This window comes from Asterias amurensis, chromosome 7 (genome assembly GCF_032118995.1).
Source record: "Asterias amurensis chromosome 7, ASM3211899v1".
NCBI classification, from domain to species: Eukaryota; Metazoa; Echinodermata; class Asteroidea; order Forcipulatida; family Asteriidae; genus Asterias; species Asterias amurensis.
In genome coordinates, this window is record NC_092654.1 from 16327296 (window position 1) to 16351283 (window position 23988).

The window sequence follows — 23988 nt, forward strand, 5'->3', positions numbered from 1 at the left end:
TGTATAGTCTCGTAACTCATTGTAGTTTTACAGTTAAAACAAACCAAACAAGACAAGAGTCTTTGAATTTCTTCTTTTAATAAATGTAAGTTAAGTAAGTTTAGCAGCTATAATATCAATGTATAAACGACAAAAAAATTACCACATCCACACGACACATACAATACCCGTAATTACTGTCGTCGTTTCAAGCCAACCGTAAACAACAAGACGCGGTCTATTTTACATGCGCCAAACTATAGACTGCCGTGAAGCAACCAATGCTAAATGCTAATTAATATACAAAATAATACTGAACAAGTATTTAAAGTCTCCCAGCCTCTTGAAAACAAACACATTTCGAGGTGAACGGCACCGCTGTTGTTTAACTAATAATATTAGTATACGACATTTATATTAGTTGTACAAGCTACACTAGTTTATATTATACTAAAACAACCGTGGCTGAAAAAAAATTAAAAAAATGATGTCTGTTTTTTGGTGCATCCTAGCACCTGCGAGGCCGTGCTGACGCCCTCTGTCGGCAATACTGTTGTTTTAGTTAAAAGGAAAAATGTTTTTAAACGTCAGAATGAGTGGATGCTATACGAAAAGTTCTGCCATGAATTCACTACTTGAAAAACAAACCTATTGCAATTCAAGCAAACATATTTTCAGCTGAAGTTTGCCACCATAACCAATTTTATTCTTTGCATGGTGGAAATACGATATCGAAAGGTTTGCGGAAACACCATGTAATGAGTTGGGGTGGTTCTGAAAAGAACCGTTGGTTTCAGCTCACTTTTGAGTTGAAACCAACGCGTTGCAACGGTTCCTCACAGAACCAAATGTTCTTTTCAGAACCACCCCAACTCATTAGAGATAGTCATTACATCGTGTTACTGCAAATTCCATATCAACTTTATACTATTTAATTGAGTGCAAATCTTTTATCATTGAGCAGTGTTATGCACACCATTAAACGGGAGTGCTGTTTAAATGTGCTTGTTCTTGTCATTTTAATGTAAGTTGTACACTTGGAATGTTTAGTATATCGATCAAAAATTGAAACCCATACCACAAGGTACCAGATGTGGGGAGGCAGGTCTATGGACCACAGTAATTATTTTGCTTTTGTTTCTCCTAGCCCATCTGGAAGTAGTTTTTGTATTGTCATGTATTGTCGAAATGGCTGAATAAATAATAATAATAATAATATTGAAAGACTAGAAACAATTCTGCCGTCGGAGTCCTGTTGGATAAGAGTTTGAATGTGCACAAAGGTGTAGCTAGGAATCGAACTATAATCACTAGCTAGACCAGCATGCACCTCATTCCACGCTTAACGTGCTCCGAGTATTTTCGATCATGGTGTGTTTTGTTGGTCATAAACCAATAATTGTTTCGGTCATAAGTGATTAAAGTCACCTGGAAGGGGTATTTTGTCGAAATAAAGCTTTTGCTTTTGTAATATTACGTGTTTTGATGAGTGGAATGTGAATAAACAGTTAACTAAGGTTTTAAAAAATAGTTCTTATCTTATTTACAAATTTAAGAATAAGCCCCGACCCGGGAGGGCGCTGTTCGTGACGTCAATCGAGGCGCGATATTTGAAGAGAAAATGCTGCACAGCGCTGAAACAAAACGTCGGACCGGACCACGCACTTTCGCTCATGTGAGTCTGACCAGCCGTGCAGACTGACCTCATATTTAGTTGTTTTGCTGCATGCAGCAGCAATAAACTTGGTCGGCATTGCCGGAAAATGCAAGAATTTTTTTCTTTCTTTCGAAACGTACAAACTCACGACTTGGATTTGCATATACTTTGAACGTGTCAAGGCAAAGTCTGCCTCGATTGACGTCACAAAAGGGGTAGGCGGAGTCAACCCCAAACAACTTTATCTATTTTTTAAACATATAAATCGTTACAAACAATTACTTAAAAAAATGTTTATTACTAAACATATACTCTTATGTTTGAAAAATTAAAATTATATTTCCAGGTGACTTTAACCAATGGCAAGTTCAACCGAAACAGTTATATACCGGCCGCCAAAATGCACCCACCGTCCATGCTGCAATAAAGCGGCGCACATGACGTTACATTGTTTTGTTTTTAGCGAGTCTTTCTTAAAAGCACCAAAGAAGAGTAACAGACGTCGCTAAAGTTCAAAATCAAAGTCAAGACCAGTTCCTTGTAGCTTCTCGTTGTAAATCATGTCGAAGGCGTCGCTTTGTGCCACAGTAAAGTAGTTCTTCCAGCGTCCAACTTTACCTGACAATAAAAAAGGAAGACAAAATCCCACAAGAAAGGGGTAGCTTGTAAGACTTCATTTATTACGAATGGGTAAAGGCATATGTCACAATTCTATTTTCAAACAAATTTATAATAAGCTTTATTGTACTTGTGAAAGGGTCAACAGTTGTGCACTAGTGCTTTCACGTGGGTAATGCTGTGGCAAAAATTGCAAGAAAAACAAACAATAAAAGACAAGGACTGTACCAACCCGCAGAACTTTGAGAAACTATTTCCGGCTAACCAATGGGAGCATAGGAAATATTTGTGGAGGTTGTTCGACTAGTTTTAATTTTTTTTTTACGACAATTATACATTTTATTAAAGAGTCAATGACATTAAAAGGGAAGATCCATTTAATGTAGATATACAGAATATCAAAACTTGTCACATTATCTGTAAAAAATAAATAAATAAATAAATAAAATGAAATTAAAAAAGTGAGTTGCACCAACAGACTATTCAATTACAACATCTTTAACTCCTTGTATCTTACCCTTCAAAAGAAACGGCGCCATTCCTATGTGTTTCGTCCGCATTTTTGCTTCGTCTCCTGTCCCTTGCACTAGTTTTTGATATGTATTCTTCATCCCGTGAAAGGTAGTTTTCTTCGTGATGTAATCGATGACGTCATCAGACAGGTCCTTATCAAGATGCTTTGCTATTTTGCAAATGGAGCCCCTCAGATCCTACAAGGAAAGGGAGAAACTTTTCCAATTCGTTTTCTTTACATTTTTATATGAGGCCCCGTAGTCTTGATTGGCAACCCTGTCCTCACCGAGAGGGGGCGCTACACCGACTGTTTTGGAGGCTGACGCGGAAGGACTGGGCAAGTCTACAAATCTGGATCGTTTGATCCAATGTTTGTGTGATACAGACAGATTTAGACAGACATAACAGATTTCTGTTCTCCAGTATTTCGTTTTGCGGGGCGGTAGCTTACAAAATTAACGTCACAATTGTGTATTGTTTTGCGTGTTCCCAACCTTTTGTGATCTAACAAGCCCCTTCTCTCTTCACTGTCCATCCTTGCTTATTCAGTGCATTTTTATCGCTTTCCTTTTGGTTGCTTCACTTAAACCATAGATCAAGCTATATCAGTAAACCAGTCAAACTAGTTTTGCCATTGTCTTTAAGCTAAAATAAAAACTAACATCGTGTTAAGATAAAATACCTTCCAAACCCTCCACCAACACGGACGTTACCTTGTGCAGACTTTCATATGTCACGTGTAAGACATTCTCATCATTTCGACGTTCCCAGAAACCGAGCGCGTGATCAAACCAAGATCCTCCCAACGCTGAAACAAAACCAAGTCCAAACAACACTGAGTTTGCAAATTGTTTTCCGCACTACATCAAGTTACCATGTGTATACCGTGTGTCTCAAAAAAATTAAACCCTTTTTTAAATGGCTGCCGAATAAAAAGTATGTGATTCTGGGGAAAAAGTTTAGGTATTATGGTCTCAACTTTCAACAAGTGCGAAAATAGTTAATGATTGGGTGAGCATTGCTCGCTTTTGTGAAGGGTATGGAAATTAGGCTGCCCAGGAATTAGTCTTCCCTTTGTGAGAGGCAAGTTCTTTTTTCGCTTACAAAATTCAACCTGAAGAATAAAGTAGCCAACATCTGTGGCATTCCTTTTTTCAACAAACCGTAATTGAATAATCAATGTGGACCTACTTAATCCACATCTGGTTATGAAGAAAAAACAAAGTAAAATCATGCCATCCTGACTCCCATGACACACCACTGAGTCTACCAGGAAAGTTATAATGCCACATAAAAATTCCTGTTCACTCATGCATACAAAAATGGTTTAATAAACCATAACATTCACTCAGCAAACCCAAACAAAACGCAATTATATTGATCATGAATTTATCATATCACCCTCAATTTTGTAAGTTCGCAATTAGGCTAATTCCTGCACAGCCTAGTTTTCACACCCTTCACAAAATTGAGCAGTGCTTACTCAGGCGTGAATTATTTTCGGAATTCTTGGTGTCATATGAAAGTTGAGACCATAAGCTATCCATATAAAAATGTATATTTGAATGTACTTTCGGGTACAATCATGTGTGAAATATCTTTTGAGGGAGTGTTGGCTCTGGGCGGAGACTGGGTTGGTCTCGACGTTTCGAACAGTATACTCCGATCGTCTTTATGGGAATCCTCGGGAGGATTTTTACACAAGGTTTTACCCGCAAGTCTACTATTCATTTTTATATTTATAGTTACTCTTGCATAATTGTTCTTCATCATATGGCGATCGTGCATTTACTGCTTGTGCTCCCAATCTTTGCAACGCTTTACCTAATGATATTATTCAAATATTGACTGCTTCGAGTGCTATGGTTAAAACTATGACTCCCGAGGTGATCCCCGGAGCGTTCTAATTTCCATCGGCTTTGTTTTGGGAAAATAGAACGCTCCGGGGATCACCTGAGGAGTCATTGTTTTAACCATTGCACGAGTAAAAGCAGTCAATATTTGTTTTGTTTTATAACATCCCTTACAAATATTCTGCCTTTTCATTGGTTTAGAGCGCGTCACATGATATGTCTTAGTTTTACTAGACGGCGCCGTGTGATAGCGCACCGTTTGCCGTGTGACAGTCCGACGACTATCACACGGCGCGCAGTACCTCGACGTCTTTTAACCCACCTCGGACCCAATCAGTTGTGCATCTGTGTGTATCTGAAACGCGCGTACGAACATTACGTGTACGAGGATGATAAATAGTCTGGTTGTGTGTTATGAAACAAAATATATTGACTGCTTTTACTCGTGCTATGGTAAAACTCCGACTCCTTCGGTGATCCCCGGACCGTTCCATTTTTCCTCGGCTGCGCCTCGGGAAAATAGAACGCTCGAAGAATCACCTCGACGTAGTTTTAGCCAACTTAAGACATTATCACGTAACGCGCTTTAAACCAATGAAAAGGCAGAATATTTGTAAGGGGTGTTATAAATGTATTTATATAGCAGCAGTATCAGCGGCATAGAATAACAGTACCAACGACACTATCAGCTTCTCCTCATTCATAAAAATAAGTCGCCCCCGCCCCCTTGTGACACCCATACTTCCGACAACGTCGTTCTGCTATTATTCATGTAATAAAGTATCATGCGCAGAAACAGTATTCCATCAAAACCCACAACTATAAATGAAATGGCTCTTCAGATGACTGTAGTTACGAACGGTGTTACATAATTATATAAAATCACGACGAAAACTAAACTATGATAACAAATTCAGAATGATTCAAACTTACTGGTTCCAGTGAAAAGCGAGAAGAAGAAAGCATCCCAGTTGCGAAATGATGGCAGCAAAAATTCTTTCATAAAGTTGAAGAAGGAGACAAAGGTGTCTTTGGGATTTCGTGCCATGTAGATCACCTTGAGAGATTAGTGGATAGTAGTAGAACAAAGGATTTTATTCATTATTGGAATAAGAGAAGAATTGGACCACTCTGACTCTGGTTTCGTTGTTGTTTGGTTTGGGGTGTTGGGGTGAGATAGCCCAGTAACGGACTCTTCCTCTGTGCGGGACAAGAAAAAAGTGTACTAAAGTAGAGGCCGCCAGGGTTTAGTGTGGAACGTGTTTTTGTCTGTTGTGTGTTTTTTGGTTGGCTGATTGGATGTTTTATTTATTTATTTATTTATTTATTTATTTTTTTTTTGGGGGGGGGGGTGGGGGGGGTGATATTAAAGTACATATTTTAAAGGACAATTATTAGTGATGAACTGTTTCTTGTTGAATCAATTTATTCGTTTTACCTTAGCTTTTGATCCCCACACCTTCGGAGGAAGGAACCGCGCATGACAGTGAGTGCCAAGGCATCTGGGAGACACCCAAGTTTCCATGATTTTATAACCAGCAACGGCGGTCTCGTCTTCAGCGGCTGATTTCATAGATACCACTTCCATGGCAGTATTCATGAAGGAGCGGTCGAAATTGTCTTTACCTTCGCTTTGGATGTATTGCACAATCTCATGAAGCCAATGGTTACCTGGCAGTAGGGAAGCAAACTTTTAAGTTGAGAACGGTTTAGTGTATAATTTAGTTTTCATTTATTATTATTTGTTTGAAAATAAATGTCTCAACAAGACAAAATTGTTAATTAGTGGTAGCGTTAATGAGATTGGAAGAGAATCTGACATGCCGTTTGCCGTGTTGTGCTAGAAACGTCTCTCTGTACCCATATAGGGTTGTATTGCATGCAAAGCGATAATCGTCTTCAAAGTGAATCCCGTAACTTAGAGTGTAATCCCGATTTTGAGAGGATTGCAAAGTTTGTTATGCAACCCTTCTTAAAGACAGTAGACACTATTGGTAATTGTCAAAGACTAGTCTTCCCACTTGGTGTATTTTAAACATATGCATAAAATAACAAACCTGTGAAAATTTGAGCTCAATTGGTCGTCGAAGTTGTGAGATAACTATAAAAGAAATAAAAAAACACCCTAGTCAGACGAAGTTGTGTGCTTTCAGATGTTTGATTTCGAGACCTCCAGCTCTAATTCCAAGGTCTCGAAATCAAATTCGTTGAAAATTACTTCTTTCTCGACACCTTACGTCACTTCAGAGGGAGCCGTTTCTCACTATGTTTTATACTATAAACCTCTCCCCCATAACTCGTTACCAAGTGAGGTTTTATGAAAATAATAATTTTGAGAAATTACCAATAATGCCCATGCCTTTAAAAGAGCAAAGTCCCACCTACCTGACTTAGGATACGCAGGAATAAACACGTCGTCATCTCGCACTTCAAATGTCTTTATGCCTTCAAATGCAGACTGCGGCATAACCCAAGAAAACTTCATTCCTTCTAATTCATAGCAATTTTGTTGACTGCTCGACTCTCTGAGCTCCTCCAAAAGTTCTGCTTGAGTTTTCCCGTTGATAACATCGGGTAACATTGCTAAAACTCGTGGCTCATCCATGTTGTTGTCTTCTATGAAATTTAAGCCTCTGTTTGTTTTTTTCTTCTTTTCAATTTCCTCTTTATAACAAGGTGGCCTCAATAAAAAACTTCAATCAATTTCGATAAAAAAAACCTCCTGGTATAAGTTGTTCGGCTGGTGGATGCAATGCAATGCGTAATGTCCTTGGCTAAAATTTAAGGGGCGTGTTTTAAAAAAAAAAATATTAGTATTAAACATTATAAAAATGCACCAAGGATGATCGTTATTGTCGTACAACTGGCGCTAAGGAACTAATCACGAACGAAAGAGCCAAAGAGGGGTGGGGGGGGGGGGGGGGCTTGACCTCTATCAGTATTGGAAATCACTAGACTGCTCACTGGTAGCTGCCGTAACAGTATCTGATATGTACATAAATATGTTTTTGTTTGTTTTGTCGTTTCTGTTTTGTTTTGCTTAACGGTTCCTTTAATGCTTTGTTCGTACTTGTTGTTCTTAATATTGCTGAGGTCAAATAAATAATAATAATAATAGTAAAAGTAATACTATTGTTTATTGACACATAACCAATCAAACATCGGAGATGTTGACTTAAAGTCACCTGGAAATAGAATGTTTTTCTTTCAAACATAAGAGTGTATGCTTACGAACAATACAACAATTATTTTAGTAATTGTTTGTCACGATTTATATGTTTAAAAAATATATAAAGTTGTTTGGGGGCTGACTCCGCCTACCCCTTTTATGACGTCATTCAAGGCAGACTTTGCCTGCAATGCGTATAGTAAACACACGTGCAAAGTACATATACATCCAAGTCGTGAGTTAGTACATTTCAAAAAGTGTTTTTCTGCATTCACCAGCAATACACCTGGTCAGCATTGCCGGAAAAAAAACAGTTTTTTTTACTTTTTTGAAACGTACAAACTCACGACTTGGTCTGTACATGTACTTTGCAATTGTGTTTACTCTACGCATTACAGGCAAAGTCTGCCTCGATTGACGTCACGAACAGCGCCCTCTCGGGTCGGGGTCTACTCTTAGATTTGTAAATAACATAAGAACTGATTTTTTAAAACCTTAGTTAACTGTTTATTCACATTCAACTCATCAAAACACATACATTAGTGACAAAAGCTTTATTTTGAAAAAAATACCACTTCCAGGTGACTTTATAATTGCCTATAAATTTTCGTGAAATTTGCTTGGATTGAACTTTGTGTACAGCATATCAAAACAAGCCCGCCAAATGCTGTCGGGAAATGAATGGCCCAAGACTTGCCCATCTAAATGAATGTTCACAAACTTTATAACGACGTTGCATGTATAGCTTCATAAGGTTCATTGGCTGACGCGTCACGTCATGACGTGACGTCATCTTTAAAGACACTGGACACCGTTGGTAATATTGTCATAGACCAGAATTACCACTTAATGTATCCCGACATAAACATACAGTTACAAACTCTGTGAAAATTGGGGCTCAACCTGGTCATCGAAGATGAAAGAGAATAATTAAAGGGACACGTTGCCTTGGATCGGTCGAGTTGGTCTTTGAAAAGCGCTTGTAACCGTTTGTTATAACATGCCTATGATTGGAACACACACATTTGCCTCGAAATTGCGTGGTTTTCCTTTTACTTGCGAACTAACACGGTCGGCAATTACCTTATTTGGAGATGTAGATAAAAACCCCTAATTATCTGAGTAAACCACAATCGCTAGTCCCATAAAAACAATAATTCCATTTTGCTGGAGGACATAACTGTTCTGCTTTCAAAATCAGCTCAACCAGGACACTGTGTTACCTTGTCTTGACAAACCCTAATTTCTGTCTTCTCATCAATAGTTCATTTGAAAAGTGATAAAAAATTTATTAACCGGACAGAAAACAAAGCTTTATTGCTTTTTCTAAACATGCTGGTAAACAATAATCTCATAAAACAATTATATTGCGTTGCTGAAGGATCTCTGTGCATTAAACAGTAGCTCTACCAGGATTTTTCCTAAGAGCAAGGTCAATTAGCCATCAGGCACCTAGCCTGAACATCTGACGTCACACTTCGTAACCTTTGTTAAAAAATGCATATGTTTAGTTAGACAGATATTCTAAAAGTAAAATATAATGATCCATACAAGTATCACTCGAAACTGCGTGGTTTTCCTCTTACCTCGTCGACAAACACGGTCGGCCAATAAGTGGGGGTCAATTTTTTGACTCTCATAAATGGCGGACCGTGATAGTTCGCAAAGTAAAGGAAAACCACGCAATTTCGAGGCAAATATGCGTGGATCATTGTATTCTACTTTTAAAACATCTTTCCAATCATATGCATTTTATAACAAACGGCTACAAACGCTTTTTATAGACCAACTCGTCCGATCCAAGACAACGTGTTCCTTTAAATTCAATTCAAATTCAAATTCAATATTGGTTTATATTCATATGAAAATACAAGACCAAATAAGAAGTCAATGACTAATGGCATTTGGTACAATTATTTTATACAACATCCAACAGCGCAAGCGCGAATTACAGGACTGATAAAAAATATTAATATTAAACATTATAAAAATGCACCAAGGATGATCGTTATTGCCGGTTAACTGGCGCTAAGGAACCAATCACGAACGAAAGAGCCAAAGAGGGGTGGGGGGGGGGGGGGGCTTGACCTCTATCAGTATTGGAAATCACTAGACTGCTCACTGGTAGCTGCCGTAACAGTATCTGATATGTACATAAATATGTTTTTGTTTGTTTTGTCGTTTCTGTTTTGTTTTGCTTAACGGTTCTTTTAATGCTTTGTTCGTACTTGTTGTTCTTAGTATTGCTGAGGTCAAATAAATAATAATAATAATAGTAAAAGTAATACTATTGTTTATTGACACATAACCAATCAAACATCGGAGATGTTGACTTAAAGTCACCTGGAAATAGAATGTTTTTCTTTCAAACATAAGAGTGTATGCTTACGAACAATACAACAATTTTTTTAGTAATTGTTTGTCACGATTTATATGTTTAAAAAATATATAAAGTTGTTTGGGGGCTGACTCCGCCTACCCCTTTTATGACGTCATTCAAGGCATACTTTGCCTGCAATGCGTATAGTAAACACACGTGCAAAGTACATATACGTCCAAGTCGTGAGTTAGTACATTTCAAAAAGTGTTTTTCTGCATTCACCAGCAATACACCTGGTCAGCATTGCCGGAAAAAAAACAGTTTTTTGTTTTTTTTGAAACGTACAAACTCACGACTTGGTCTGTACATGTACTTTGCAATTGTGTTTACTCTACGCATTACAGGCAAAGTCTGCCTCGATTGACGTCACGAACAGCGCCCTCTCGGGTCGGAGTCTACTCTTAGATTTGTAAATAACATAAGAACTGATTTTTTAAAACCTTAGTTAACTGTTTATTCACATTCAACTCATCAAAACACATACATTAGTGACAAAAGCTTTATTTTGAAAAAATACCACTTCCAGGTGACTTTATAATTGCCTATAAATTTTCGTGAAATTTGCTTGGATTGAACTTTGTGTACAGCATATCAAAACAAGCCCGCCAAATGCTGTCGGGAAATGAATGGCCCAAGACTTGCCCATCTAAATGAATGTTCACAAACTTTATAACGACGTTGCATGTATAGCTTCATAAGGTTCATTGGCTGACGCGTCACGTCATGACGTGACGTCATCTTTAAAGACACTGGACACCGTTGGTAATATTGTCATAGACCAGAATTACCACTTAATGTATCCCGACATAAACATACAGTTACAAACTCTGTGAAAATTGGGGCTCAACCTGGTCATCGAAGATGAAAGAGAATAATTAAAGGGACACGTTGCCTTGGATCGGTCGAGTTGGTCTTTGAAAAGCGCTTGTAACCGTTTGTTATAACATGCTAGTCTTGGTCCCAAGACCATTGGTGTTGCGCGGTCACACACAACCAACGTTCCGATTATGCACAGCAAAAACTGTCTACGCTTGTAATGAACGAACGCTAGCGGGCGCTCTGTTTCTCTGATTTACGGATCTCACCATGTCCTGTGCTCACCATGGTCTTGGATATTTTGCGAATTGAAGGCGTGGCCAGACTATGTAAATTACTTTTAATGTATGCAATATTCATATCACGTGACGAATTGAAGATGACTATTCAAACTAGATCGAGTCAACGTTCAATATGATCGGCGGTCTATTTTTTAATAATCTTTGCTCAAAGAGTGATTCCGTGGTCATTATTATAGGCATATTAAAAGGAAAACAGTGAAATTTTAAGTATAGGTACCTATTCAGATTATGGATACGTGACGATTTGAAATCGTAAATAATGGTCAAAAATCGAACGTAAAATTAGCATTCAGAGAGTCCGTGTATCGGACGCTGTATGGCCACCCCACGGCGTGGAGCAATCGGAACGTGAAATAAGCCTTGTGGAATATCACGTACCGCCCATGCCGTGTCTCGTGGGGGTCGGAGGTGTTAAATCCCAGGCGCTATGAACTCCCAGCTTGCGGGTGTCGAATCCGTTGTTTCTTATGATCGCAACGTTCCAATATGCTCCATTTTGATTCATGGCCCCCTAATTTCTTTTTGTTATGAGTTTTCAGGTAATTTTGATGATGTTAAAACGTAGGAATATCGCATATTGTTATATTGACAGTGTTATTGTGTGAGTAGCTTAAAAAAATTATGAGAATTTTTTTTAAAAGGTTTAAATAAAAATAATGCTAAAACAAAATTCCCTCAAAGCATAATTTTGTCAAACAAAGTATTATTTTTTAATTCTGTGAATGAAGAGTTATTTTTGAGGTAATGATTAAACTGGGCAACTAGTGGAATTTAATGACCCGACTATTCGCCTCAAATAACTGGGAGTTGAATAGCAGTAATCGCCGCTGGACAAGCAATCAAAATTCGAAATTTCTCATGAGTTATTCCAAAAGATATTGTTACGACTACATTCCAAAAAAATGTTATATGGTTACGTTCCAAGCTACGCAGCTACTTGGCTACGTTTACGTTCCAAGATACGCTTAGGTCTACGTTCCTTCAAGTTACACTATAATATCAAAAGGTATGTTTTCAAGCCCGAGTCAAGCTACGCTAATTACATTCCAAGATACGCAGCTACGTTTACGTTCCAAGATACGCTTAGCTCCACGTTCCTTCAAGTTACGCTATATCAAAAGGTACGCTATCAATCCTATGTCAAGTTACGCTTACGTTCCAAGATACGCAGCTACGAATTACGTTTCAAGATATGCTTGCGCTCCACCAAAAGATACTGTTACGTTCCAAGCTACGCAGCTACTCAGCTACGCTTACACACTCCAAGATACTAATAGGTTACGCTACAATATCAAAAAGTACGCTTTCAATCCCGAGTCAAGCTACGCTTACGTTCCAAGATATGCAGCTACGGTTACGTTTCAAAATACGTTCTCACAGAGACGCTTTTGAATCCCTCAAGATTTCCTTCCCCCAAGATTAAAAAACTTTCACTGTGAATAACACTACAGGGCCCACCAGTTAATACCCGTTTGGCAGAAAATACTGTACAAAATTTCTTTACTATCCAAAAATTTACTTGGGCACTACAAAATTTCAAATTTAATTAAAAATTGGCTGGCAACCAGTTTCTGCTAAGCAATACTATTTTGTGCTAACTATAAGCAAATTGTTTAGCCAATACAGGCTTCATCAGTGTGGGCTCTGGCACGTCGGGAGCATAACGCCACGATCGCATTTCAAGCTGCATATCATGGCAATGCAGTAGTCTGGATCTGGACATTATACATAGAAATGTTTGTGCTGGTACCACAAACCTTTCTTTATCGTATTTCCACCCTGTGTCAAAGTTTCAAATCCTACTGATCTGGACATTATTATACTCCGATAAAAACATATATACCCACACACAGAGTAAAGCAAAAGTCATGCAACGAAATTACTGCATGCATTGTACACTCCATGCACGACACTGATGAATTATTCATGAGCCAACCGCAACGCAGCCTCTGATTGGCTCCACCGGAAAGTCGGGGGAGATTTGCCGAAAAACAATAAAAAAGTTAAGACCCGTCGCTGCAAATATTCAAGACCATGGTGAGATCTAAATCAGAGAAACAGAGCGCCCGCTAGCGTTCGTTCATTACAAGCGTGGACAGTTTTTGCCGTGCATAATCGGAACGTTGGTTGTGTGTGACCGCGCAACACCAATGGTCTTGGGACCAAGACTAATAACATGCCTATGATTGGAACACACACATTTGCCTCGAAATTGCGTGGTTTTCCTTTTACTTGCGAACTAACACGGTCGGCAATTACCTTATTTGGAGATGTAGATAAAAACCCCTAATTATCTGAGTAAACCACAATCGCTAGTCCCATAAAAACAATAATTCCATTTTGCTGGAGGACATAACTGTTCTGCTTTCAAAATCAGCTCAACCAGGACACTGTGTTACCTTGTCTTGACAAACCCTAATTTCTGTCTTCTCATCAATAGTTCATTTGAAAAGTGATAAAAAATTTATTAACCGGATAGAAAACAAAGCTTTATTGCTTTTTCTAAACATGCTGGTAAACAATAATCTCATAAAACAGTTATATTGCGTTGCTGAAGGATCTCTGTGCATTAAACAGTAGCTCTACCAGGATTTTCCCTAAGAGCCATCAGGCGCCTAGCCTGAACATCTGACGTCACACTTCGTAACCTTTGTTAAAAAATGCATATGTTTAGTTAGACAGATATTCTAAAAGTAAAATATAATGATCCATACAAGTATCACTCGAAACTGCGTGGTTTTCCTCTTACCTCGTCGACAAGCACGGTCGGCCAATAAGTGGGAGTCAATTTTTTGACTCTCATAAATGGCGGACCGTGATAGTTCGCAAAGTAAAAGGAAAACCACGCAATTTCGAGGCAAATATGCGTGGATCATTGTATTCTACTTTTAAAACATCTTTCCAAACAAATGCATTTTATAACAAACGGCTACAAACGCTTTTTATAGACCAACTCGTCCGATCCAAGACAACGTGTTCCTTTAAATTCAATTCAAATTCAAATTCAATATTGGTTTATATTCATATGAAAATACAAGACCAAATAAAAAGTCATAGACTAATGGCATTTGGTTAACAATAAAATTACATCAAAAATATATGTACAAGTTTACATGAAGAAGAAAAAAATATAAAAAATATTACTATAGTTAAACAGACAAACAGGAATTGGGAAAACAGCTATAGACATGAGGGGGGATTTGTGGACACAAAATAAAAACAAAACAAGGGAGTTTAAAACAAAACGGCAACATTCTGTAGGCAAGGGAGATTTGGACACAACATGAGCACAAAGGAGATGAAATGGAGCCGTTATCATGAACTGATTGAGTTAAAGGAACACGTTGCCTGGGATCGGTCGAGTTGGTCTTTGAAAAGCGTTTGTAACCGTTTTTTATAAAATGCATATGGGTAGAAAGATGTTGTAAAAGTAGAATACAATGATCCACACAAACATGCCTCGAAATTGCGTGGTTTTCCTTTTACCTCGTCGACTAACACGTCGGCCATTTATGGGGGTCAAAATTTTGACTCCCATAAATGGCCGACCATGTTAGTTCGCACAGTAGAAGGAAAACCACGCAATTTCGAGGCAAACTTGTGTGGATCATTGTATTCTACTTTTAAAACATCTTTCCAACCATATGCATTTTATAAAAAACGGTTACAAACGCTTTTGTTTTGACCAACTCGTCCAATCCAAGGCAACGTGTTCCTTTAAGCATCTGGAGCATTGAGGGGACAGGCGAGTTTTTGTATCTTTGAATTTTTATATGAAGGTGTTCTAGTTGCTGGGTGTTTCTTATAGTATGCTCTGACAAATAATTAGATTTACGTTCTAGGGGGAGGAGGTGGCGATGATTATCAGAAGTGAGCAGAGATTTGGCAAATTTGAGAACTAGGTGTTTACGCCTTTCATTCAATGATTCAAGTCTTAAAAACAAAAGTGATTAAGATAAGACAAAATATTCGGATAAGCAATAATACGCAAAGCCCTTTTTTGAACTTTTTCAATATTATTAGCTTGTATTTCAGTGATTCCCGATGACCACACAGCAACACCGGATTCGAGTAATGGGCGAATGTATAGTTTATAAATAACATTGAGGTCATTGGCTTGAACTTGATTTTTCTTTAATTTACTTAGTATGTAAAGTCGTCGTGAAGCAATACTGACAATCTGTTGAACATGTTGGACCCATTTGAGATTACTTTAAATGGTAATCCCAAGAAGCTTCAGTGATGAGACAGCTTCAAGTTGTACACCATTGACATGCAGCTGAATGGATGAAACCGGAAGAAAAGAAATCTGCATTACCTTACATTTGGAAGGATTCAGTTTCATATCATTAACATCACACCAATGCACAAGTTCATTAACACCAGATTGTAAGTTTGACTGTTCACCTCTGGGAACAATCTCAACCACACTGAGATCATCGACATACTTCCATCGATGTTGGATATCATTGGCAGCATCATTGACCATGGCCAAAAAGAGGATTGGTCCCAACTTTGTGCCCTGTGGGACACCACATGTCAGTCTCAGTGGGGTTGAGTTTGCACCATGATACCGAACACTTTGGGTTCGACCTGTAAGAAAACTACATACAGTTGTATGATTGACGTCATCAAAAGCTTTGCTTAAATCAACAGTACACAAGTTGACTGATGTTCCACCCTTATCAATATTCGTATGTATTGTATCCATCATGTCAACAAGATAATGCGAAACTGAACTACCTTTCAGGTTACCAAACTGCTTTGGATCAATAATATGTCTTATGTCATTAATACGTCTTTAATTTTATATTATTTATTGACCAAACCAACAGCGGACGAGCCGCCAATTACAGGAAAGGATACAAACAACAATTAGAAATATTCATATAGCCTATATAAAAACAATCTGATATGTACAAAGTTAACAATTAAAATAGAATCATCTTAGGAAAGAAAATTAAAGCATACATTGAAGATTAAGTAAAATAAAATAGGGAACAGAAACAGACCACCATGAACGACTGTGAAAATATATTTAAAATAATTTTTAAAAGCAAAAGCCTACATTAAATTATAAACAGAATAAACGATAAAAAGACAAGGGAAATAAATAAAAAAAAAAAAAAATAAAAAAAAATATATATATATAAACAAATCGATGTAAACAATACCAAATAAAATAAAACAAAACACTGTTAATACATGTACATGTATACATTAGTTACTGCAAGAGGATATGGCACGCAAAACCTGACCACGAAAGGAATTAAGAGAAGGGGCTCCGAACACATCACAAGAACCATGGATACTATTATATGTGGAGGAAATCCTTGACAAAAAGCCACGCTTTGTCACATCTACACGATTCCTTGGCACATATAAGATGTGTTTAATAGACTGTCTAGTATTACGGTTAGGAACATGTAAGGCAAAGGGGTTGAACTCAGTGTTGCTAAAATGATTGTGGAAAGATTTGTAGAGAAATAGACAGTCATTCAATATTCTTCTCTGTCTAAGGGGTGGAAGTCTGTACATTTTACATAGGTCAAGATAATTCAAGTTATAAACAGTGCCATTATTTAGTGTCCTATGAATAAATTTGAGAAAACGAAACTGAACTCCCTCTAGTCTATGTGCTTGATGGGCTGAAATAGAGTTAAATACAATGGTACAAAATTCAAGATTAGGTCTGATGAGAGAACAAAACAAGGTACGTAAAACATGCTCATTCTTTAAGGAGCGAAAGTTACGCTATACTAAACCACTCATGCGCTTGGCTTTTTTGATAATAGTATTAAAATGCGGAATGAAAGTGAGTCTGCTGTCAATAAAAATACCAAGATCTTTCTGGACATCAACACGAGTAAGAATATTATCACCTAAGGTATAATCAAATTTGACAGGCTTCTTCTTAAGAGTCAGGGTTAAAATGCTACATTTGTTAACGTTAAGAAATAGACGAAGGGGTTGAAAAAAACTTTATCAATTTTGCAAGCAAATAAGCTTTATTTTTATGACTACAGGGAAATTTATTTATAGTGTAGTTTTTTCACGTTCGTATTGTAATGCTGATTTATTGGCAGAAATGGCAAGAAAGAAAAACACTTTCGGGTTGGTATAGTACTACCATGGAGGAAGGAGCTCGAACGACCCGCAAAACCGCAGAGTAACAAAAGCCTGACAATGGCTGACCAGTGGAAAAAAATAGGAGACCTCCAGCTGGACGGCCGATTAACGAGCAGGATTAGATCTCAAGGTGTGGTACCGCCAGACAGCGCCGTTGCCTTCGTGTAAAGTTGAATCATTGGAGACAAGAATTGTGAATATACACGTTTTCATTTACCGTTTGTGGTGTTTCACGGAACCTTCACGGCATATTTTTACATTTTTTGTGACTTTCCGGTCACTAGCGGTGGTTCAAAACTTGGGTATTAGCACACGAGGGTGGTTGGCATTCAATTGTGCTTTTCGATTTGGTGGGCACAAGTGTACACAATTTTTATCAGGTCTCAAAAAAGTTGTTTTTCCTGTACTATATCCATACGACATACGACACCATAGTTGAGTGAAGAACCAAGTGCGCACGCGCAAACTCACATACGCCAGGTCGCCCATTGTCTGTGTATAAGGTATGTCGGTGATTACGAGGTGTTCTCTTCTCCAGTTATTCGCATTGCGGAGAGTAACAATTCGTGTTGCGGCAACTACATTGACAAAATACACGTAAATTGTTTTTGGGGTTTTGTGTTCAACCTTTTGTTGTCAAACAAGCCCCATCCCACAACACGTGTTGCGGCAACTACGTTAACTAAATGAACGTAAATTGTTTTGGGGGTTTTGTGTTCCTCTTCTTTTGTTGTCAAACAAGCCCCTTCCAACAACACGGGTGTGTCACCCTCTTCACTGCCCATCCTTGCTTATTCTGTGTGCTTTTATCTCTTTCCACTCGCTTCACTTAAACCGTAGAGCAAGCAGCTAGCTTATAGTCCTTGCTCTATGGTTAAACCAGTCTAACTAGTCTTTGCCATTGTCTTTAATAAAGATAAAAGTAACGTCGTGTTAAGGAAAGATCCTCCGAACCGCCCCCACCAACATTTTATTACCTTGTGCAGACTTTCATATTTCACGTGTAAGACATTCTCATCAACCGGGCGTTCCCAGTAACCGAGCACGTGATCAAACTAAGATCCTCCCAACGCTGAAAAAAGAAAAACCAGTAGCAGCAGTAGTAGCAATAGTAGCAGTATACCAGCGTATAGCAGCACAGAAGCAGCACAGTAGCACTACAGCAGTAGCAGCAGCAGCAGCAGCAGCAGTAGTAGCAGCAGCAGCAGTACTAACAGAATCAGCAGAGTAGCAACAGCAGCAGTAGGCAGTACTAACAGAATCAGCAGCAGTAGCAGCAAGTACAGTATGATATGTATCAGCAGCAGCAGTAGAAGCAAACAGTGTAGCAACAGCACTACAGCAGCAGCAGCTGTATGTAGCAGCAGTAGCAGCAGTACTAACATAATCAGCAGCAGTAGCAGCAGCAGTGTAGCAACATTACTAACAGCAGCAGCAGCAGTAACAGCAGCAGCAGTTAGCAGCAGCAGCAGCAGTACTAACATAATCAGCAGCAGTAGCAGCAGCAGTGTAGCAACAGCACTAACAGAAGCAGCAGCAGTAGCAGCAGCAGCAGTTAGCAGCAGCAGCAGTACTAACGGAATCAGCAGCAGCAGCAGCAGTTAGCAGCAGCAGCATGCAGTTCTAACAGAAGCAGCAGCAGTAGCAGCAGCAGCAGTTAGCAGCAGCAGCAGCAGTACTAACAGAATCAGCAGCAGTAGCAGCAGCAGCAGTTAGCAGCAGCAACATGCAGTACTAACAGAATCAGCAGCAGCAGCAGCAACAGTATGTATCAGCAGCAGTAGTAGAAGCAGCAGCAGTGTAGCAACAGCACTACAGCATCAGCAGCAGTAGCAGCAACAGTTTATTTCAGCAGTAGCAGCAGCAGCAGTACTAACAGAATCAGCAGCAGTAGCAGGAACAGTATGTAGCAGCAGCAGCAGAAGCAGGAGAAGCAGCAGCAGTAGCAGCAACAGCAGTGTAGCAGCAGCAGTGTAGCAGCAACAATTTATATTAGCAGTAGCACTACCAGCAGTAGCAGCAATTAGTGAGAGGGAAATTATTTTCGCATGTAAAATGTGTTTTATCTGTTTTGAAATTTGCCCAATCTTGTAAATACAGACAAATAATGTCGTTACACTGTTTAACTTGTGTTACATCAACATTTATAATGATTGACATGAGGATTGAGCCAGCATCATTATACATTGCCAAAAATGCAACAGGACCGAATATTTTACATTTTAATATTTTATATGTTGCTGTTCAAAAGGATTGTACTTGACGAATAAACCATTCAATTAATTCAATTCAATTCAATTTAATTCAATTCAATTCAATTCAATTCAATTCAGGAACACAGTAGTACGCCACCCAGGGAGGTTATTTTGGTACAATACCGTTATCACGCTGGCACCATCTTGGTCATGTTCCCTGTTTCCCTAATGAATGCCAACATACATTGCGCAAACATGGCACCAGATTATTAATTCGTCCAGTCAGTTTGGTTACAACATGGAGGTATTTCTACCTCCATGGTTACAATGAGTTGGATGGAGTAAAATCAAGATGGCCACATCGTGAATTTTTTCTATACAGCTTGTGTTAAATGAACACGTTGCCTTGGATCGGTCGAGTTAGTCTTTGAAAAGCGTTTGTAACGGTTTGTTATAGAATGCATAATGATTAGAAAGATATTTTAAAAGTAGAATATAATGATCCACACAAGTATCACTCGAAACTGCGTGGTTTTCCTTTTACCTCGTCGACAAACACGGTCGGCCATTTATGGGAGTCAAATTTTTGACTCCTATAAATGGCCGAACGTGTTAGTTCGCAAAGTAAAAGGAAAACCACGTAATTTCGAGGCAAAATGTGTGTGGATCATTGTATTCTACTTTTTAAATATCTTTCTAACCATTATGCATTTAATAACAAACGGTTACAAACGCTTTTCAAAGACCAACTCGACCGATCCAAGGCAACGTGTTCCTTTTATAGGTTAACTAAAAAGCTGCACCCCAATGGAATTATTGACTTGCGAACACAGATTAATGAATTTGGTAACTAAATTGTGAGCGACCAATTAAACGCTTTAGAAAAATCAATTGCAACAATAGCACCTTGGAACTATCTATCAGTATCTTTGTGTACTTAGTCCATACAACAAATGTACGCTGCTGTATGCAGACGACCATCAGTGCAGCTAGCTGCCAAAAACATCAGCGCGGACCACCAAAACACAGACTTACGTCACTGCACGTTTATCCAATGAAATTATTGTATCAAATAAAATCACTGGTTATGATTCTAACACTACCCTCCATGGTAAAACTTATAATATACCTGTCTTTCTGCGGATATAATCTACTCATTGCAATACCCCAATAACAGTATTATACCAAAGTAACTCGTGGCTTTACAGAAAATTTTTGATTATAGCTCTTGGCGCATGAGAATTAGGCCTGTTAGTGTTATGCATCCTGCGATCAGAGCCTGCCATCGATGCGCCCTCTTTCAGCAATGATATTGTTGTACGCATGTTTTTGAACGTCCATGGTCAAAATGAGTGGAAGGCACTAAAAACTAACCTCTACAGCGGTTCGGAACTTTTCGTGTGCTCTCGGAACATTCCGGCACGGTTCGCGACGATCCCCCACGCAGCAGGTTTGGGGAGTTGTTACATAAAGAGTGGACTAGCCACTAGGACCTGGTTGTTTATATTTTCATGCCTAAAAGATGCAAGCACCGCTTCAGACCTCTTTATTCAAGTACATTGTAGCAGCAGGTTTGGGGAGTTGTTGCATAAGAGTGGACTAACCACTAGGACCTGGTTGTTTATATTTTCATGCTTAAAAGATGCAAGCACCGCTTCAGACCTCTTTATTCAAGTACATTTGTAGCAGCAGGTTTGGGGAGTTGTAACATAAGAGTGGACTAACCACTGGGACCTGGTTGTTACGCTCGGGTATTCTCCGATGGGCTGAACCGCTGTGGAGTTTAGTATTTAGAAAATGTGAAAATTTTGAACTCAATTGGTCGTCGCTGTTGCGAGATAATAATGGAAGAAAAAAACGCAATTGTCACACGAAGTTGTGTGCTTTCAGATTTCGGGACCTCAAAATCTTATTCTGAGGTCTCGAAATCAAGTTCAAATGTTTAGTGGAAAATTACTCCTTTCTCGAAAACTACGTTACTTCAGAGGGAGCCATTTCTCACAATGTTTTATACTACCAACAGCTCTCCAAGTAATTTTTTATGCTAACAATAAATTTGAGTAATTACCGATAGTGTCCAGTGCCTTTAAAAGACAAAAACATTGTGTTTTGTAACTTATTTATTTATTTATTTATTTATTTATTTATTTATTTCCAGGCAAACAATACATACAAAGAATAGGCAATAAAAAATAAGACTACACAGAGAACAAGCCTGCGGATAACCAAAAAGCGAAAATAATCACTATCTAAAGGCGATCCAGACAATAAAAATAACAAAGGCACAAAAGGGCACAAGGACAAAAACGACATAAAAATTGCACATTTTTTACGGTAGGCGTTACCTTGCAAATTCTGAACAATAATATACCTTATACCCCATAATTACATTTGCAGCTTTTTATACGTAAAACTTATCCAATCTAGTGTTGGTTGGTTTCCTCCTGAAAACATCCTCTTTGGATCTTGACTATCATTTTAAAACTAGAAACAATCGGGGCCCAATTTCAAAGCGCTGCTTAACGGTAAGCAAATTTGCGTGCTTACTGTAGCAGAAAAATGTGCTGGAGCCTTAGCGTATTTCACAGGTTAGCAGACAAATTGGGCGGCCATATTGCGTGTTTACGGTGGATTTGCATTGTGATGCCATTTGTTTTCGTGCAGTAAGCACCGAGAGGTTAGCATGCCTTTTTCGTGTGCATACGGTTAGCAGCAATATGAAATAGAAATCGCACAGTAAGCAACAAATCGGCCGCTAAGCAACCTATGAAATTGGGCCCTGTTGTTGACAGCCGTGTGTCAAAATGACAATATTTTGACAACAACCGGGCTCACAACGGAAGTTCATGCAAGGCAAGTTCGTCGTGTAGTTTTCTGTCGCTATAAGCTAAAGTTCAAAATCAAAGTCGAGACCAGTTCCTTGTAGCTTCTCATTGTAAACCATGTCGAAGGCGTCGCTTTGTGCCACAGTAAAGTAGTTCTTCCATCCTCCCACTTTACCTGGCAGTAAAGAAAAAGAAGACAACAAAATCGTACAAGTATAAAAGAAACCAAAAACAATGACTTGAAAGACTTCGTTTAACAAGATAACATGGTAGGCCTGTCACCATTCTAAACATTGTTTAAAAACAAAGCATATAGCTTTATTGTACTTTATTTTTTCCTTAATATACGTAATTCTGATTATTTGCAAAGTGACCAAAAAAGACATACAATAGAAATCAAGGACAGAAGGACACCAACTCGCGAGAAATCTGACAAAAGATCGTGCATCATTTGCTCAATCATTTTCTCAGACTCAATATTGATGTGTTATCGAATTCTAACCACCAGAGGGGTATTTTAGACGAAATAATTTCGCAGAAAGTAAACTTTCGAAATTGAAGTTACACAATTATTTCGAGGTAATTACCAATGTTTAACCCCCTTTATGGAGTTCATCAAAATCTAACAGCAAACATCTATTTGTTATCTTACCCTTCAAAAGAAACGGCGCTCTTCCTATGTGTTTCGTCCGCATTTTTGCCTCCTCTCCCATCCCTTGTTCTAGTTGTTGATAAGTGTTCTTCATCCCGTGAAAGGTAGTTTTCTTCGTGATGTAATCGATGACGTCATCAGAGAGGTCCTTATCAAGATGCTTTGCTATTTTGCAGATGGAGCCCCTCAGATCCTACATGGGAAAAAAAAGAAACTTTTCAAATCAGTTGTCTTTGGGCCCGGTCTAGATTGGTGACCTAGTTTTTTGTATCAGTCATCGACTGTTTTGGAGGCTGACGGGAGGCAATTTTTGTGCTGTACAACAAAACTTCCACTGTCATAGGCCCTTTTCGACACCACGGTTTCAGCTTCAGAATCGGTTTAGGGTTTAGGCTCCGTCGTCTCGTCTGAAGCCCTGAGCGTGTACGCAAAGCACGCACAATATTGCCAAAACCACCGCTGGGCTAAAGCAAGCCTAGACTAAATCTGGAGCCGAAGCCGTGGTTTCGAGAAGGGCCGTAGTCAAGCGGTCTTGGAATAAGTCTACGTAGAAAGATAAACCTCATCATAGTCTTGCTCCTTCACTAATTATTAAAATTGTTTCTCCCTCTTCTCGACTTTGATTTTGTCTTTTGTGTTCCACACCATAGAGCAAGCAGGTCCTTGCTCAATGGTTGAGCCAGTCTAAATATTTGTGTTATTGTTTGTTTTATTAAAATAAAAGTAACATCGTGTTTAGATAGATACAAGTCTATCGAAACTCTAAACTTCCCACTTCACAATCACTATCTTACCTTGTGCATACTTTCATATTTCATGTATAAGACATTCTCATCATTTCGACGTTCCCAGAAACCGAGCACGTGATCAAACCAAGATCCTCCCAATGCTGAAAAAATA

At 38.6% G+C, this 23988-nt stretch overlaps 2 protein-coding genes across 2 annotated transcripts in view; both read right to left on the reverse strand.

The window, feature by feature from the left end:
* Nucleotides 1–102: 102 nt before the first annotated feature.
* Nucleotides 103–7275, reverse strand: LOC139939740 (sulfotransferase 1B1-like). Its single transcript, XM_071935837.1, has 6 exons — nucleotides 7006–7275; nucleotides 6059–6291; nucleotides 5554–5677; nucleotides 3481–3575; nucleotides 2772–2964; nucleotides 103–2254 (listed from the first exon to the last, which is right to left on the reverse strand). The coding sequence occupies exons 1-6, from the start codon at nucleotides 7223–7225 to the stop codon at nucleotides 2142–2144; spliced, it is 978 nt and encodes a 325-aa protein (XP_071791938.1). The 5' UTR covers nucleotides 7226–7275; the 3' UTR covers nucleotides 103–2141.
* Nucleotides 7276–20296: 13021 nt separating this feature from the next.
* Nucleotides 20297–23988, reverse strand: part of LOC139939938 (amine sulfotransferase-like) — a 9564-nt gene continuing 5872 nt past the window's right edge. The window contains exons 4-6 of the mRNA XM_071936106.1: nucleotides 23883–23977; nucleotides 23089–23281; nucleotides 20297–22611 (exon numbers count right to left, since the gene is read on the reverse strand). Of these exons, the coding sequence (XP_071792207.1) occupies nucleotides 22499–22611; nucleotides 23089–23281; nucleotides 23883–23977 (401 nt within the window). The 3' untranslated portion in view covers nucleotides 20297–22498. The remainder of the gene's footprint in view (nucleotides 22612–23088; nucleotides 23282–23882; nucleotides 23978–23988) is intronic.

Coding starts and splice junctions, on each gene's coding strand:
- LOC139939740 (XM_071935837.1), bottom strand. CDS start 7,225: ATGGATGAGCCACGAGTTTTAGCAATGTTACCCGATGTTATCAACGGG. Junction 5,678..6,058: donor TGTGGGGATCAAAAGCTAAG/GTAAAACGAATA, acceptor TAATCTCTCAAG/GTGATCTACATGGCACGAAA. Junction 2,255..2,771: donor GGCGCCGTTTCTTTTGAAGG/GTAAGATACAAG, acceptor TTTTATTGTCAG/GTAAAGTTGGACGCTGGAAG.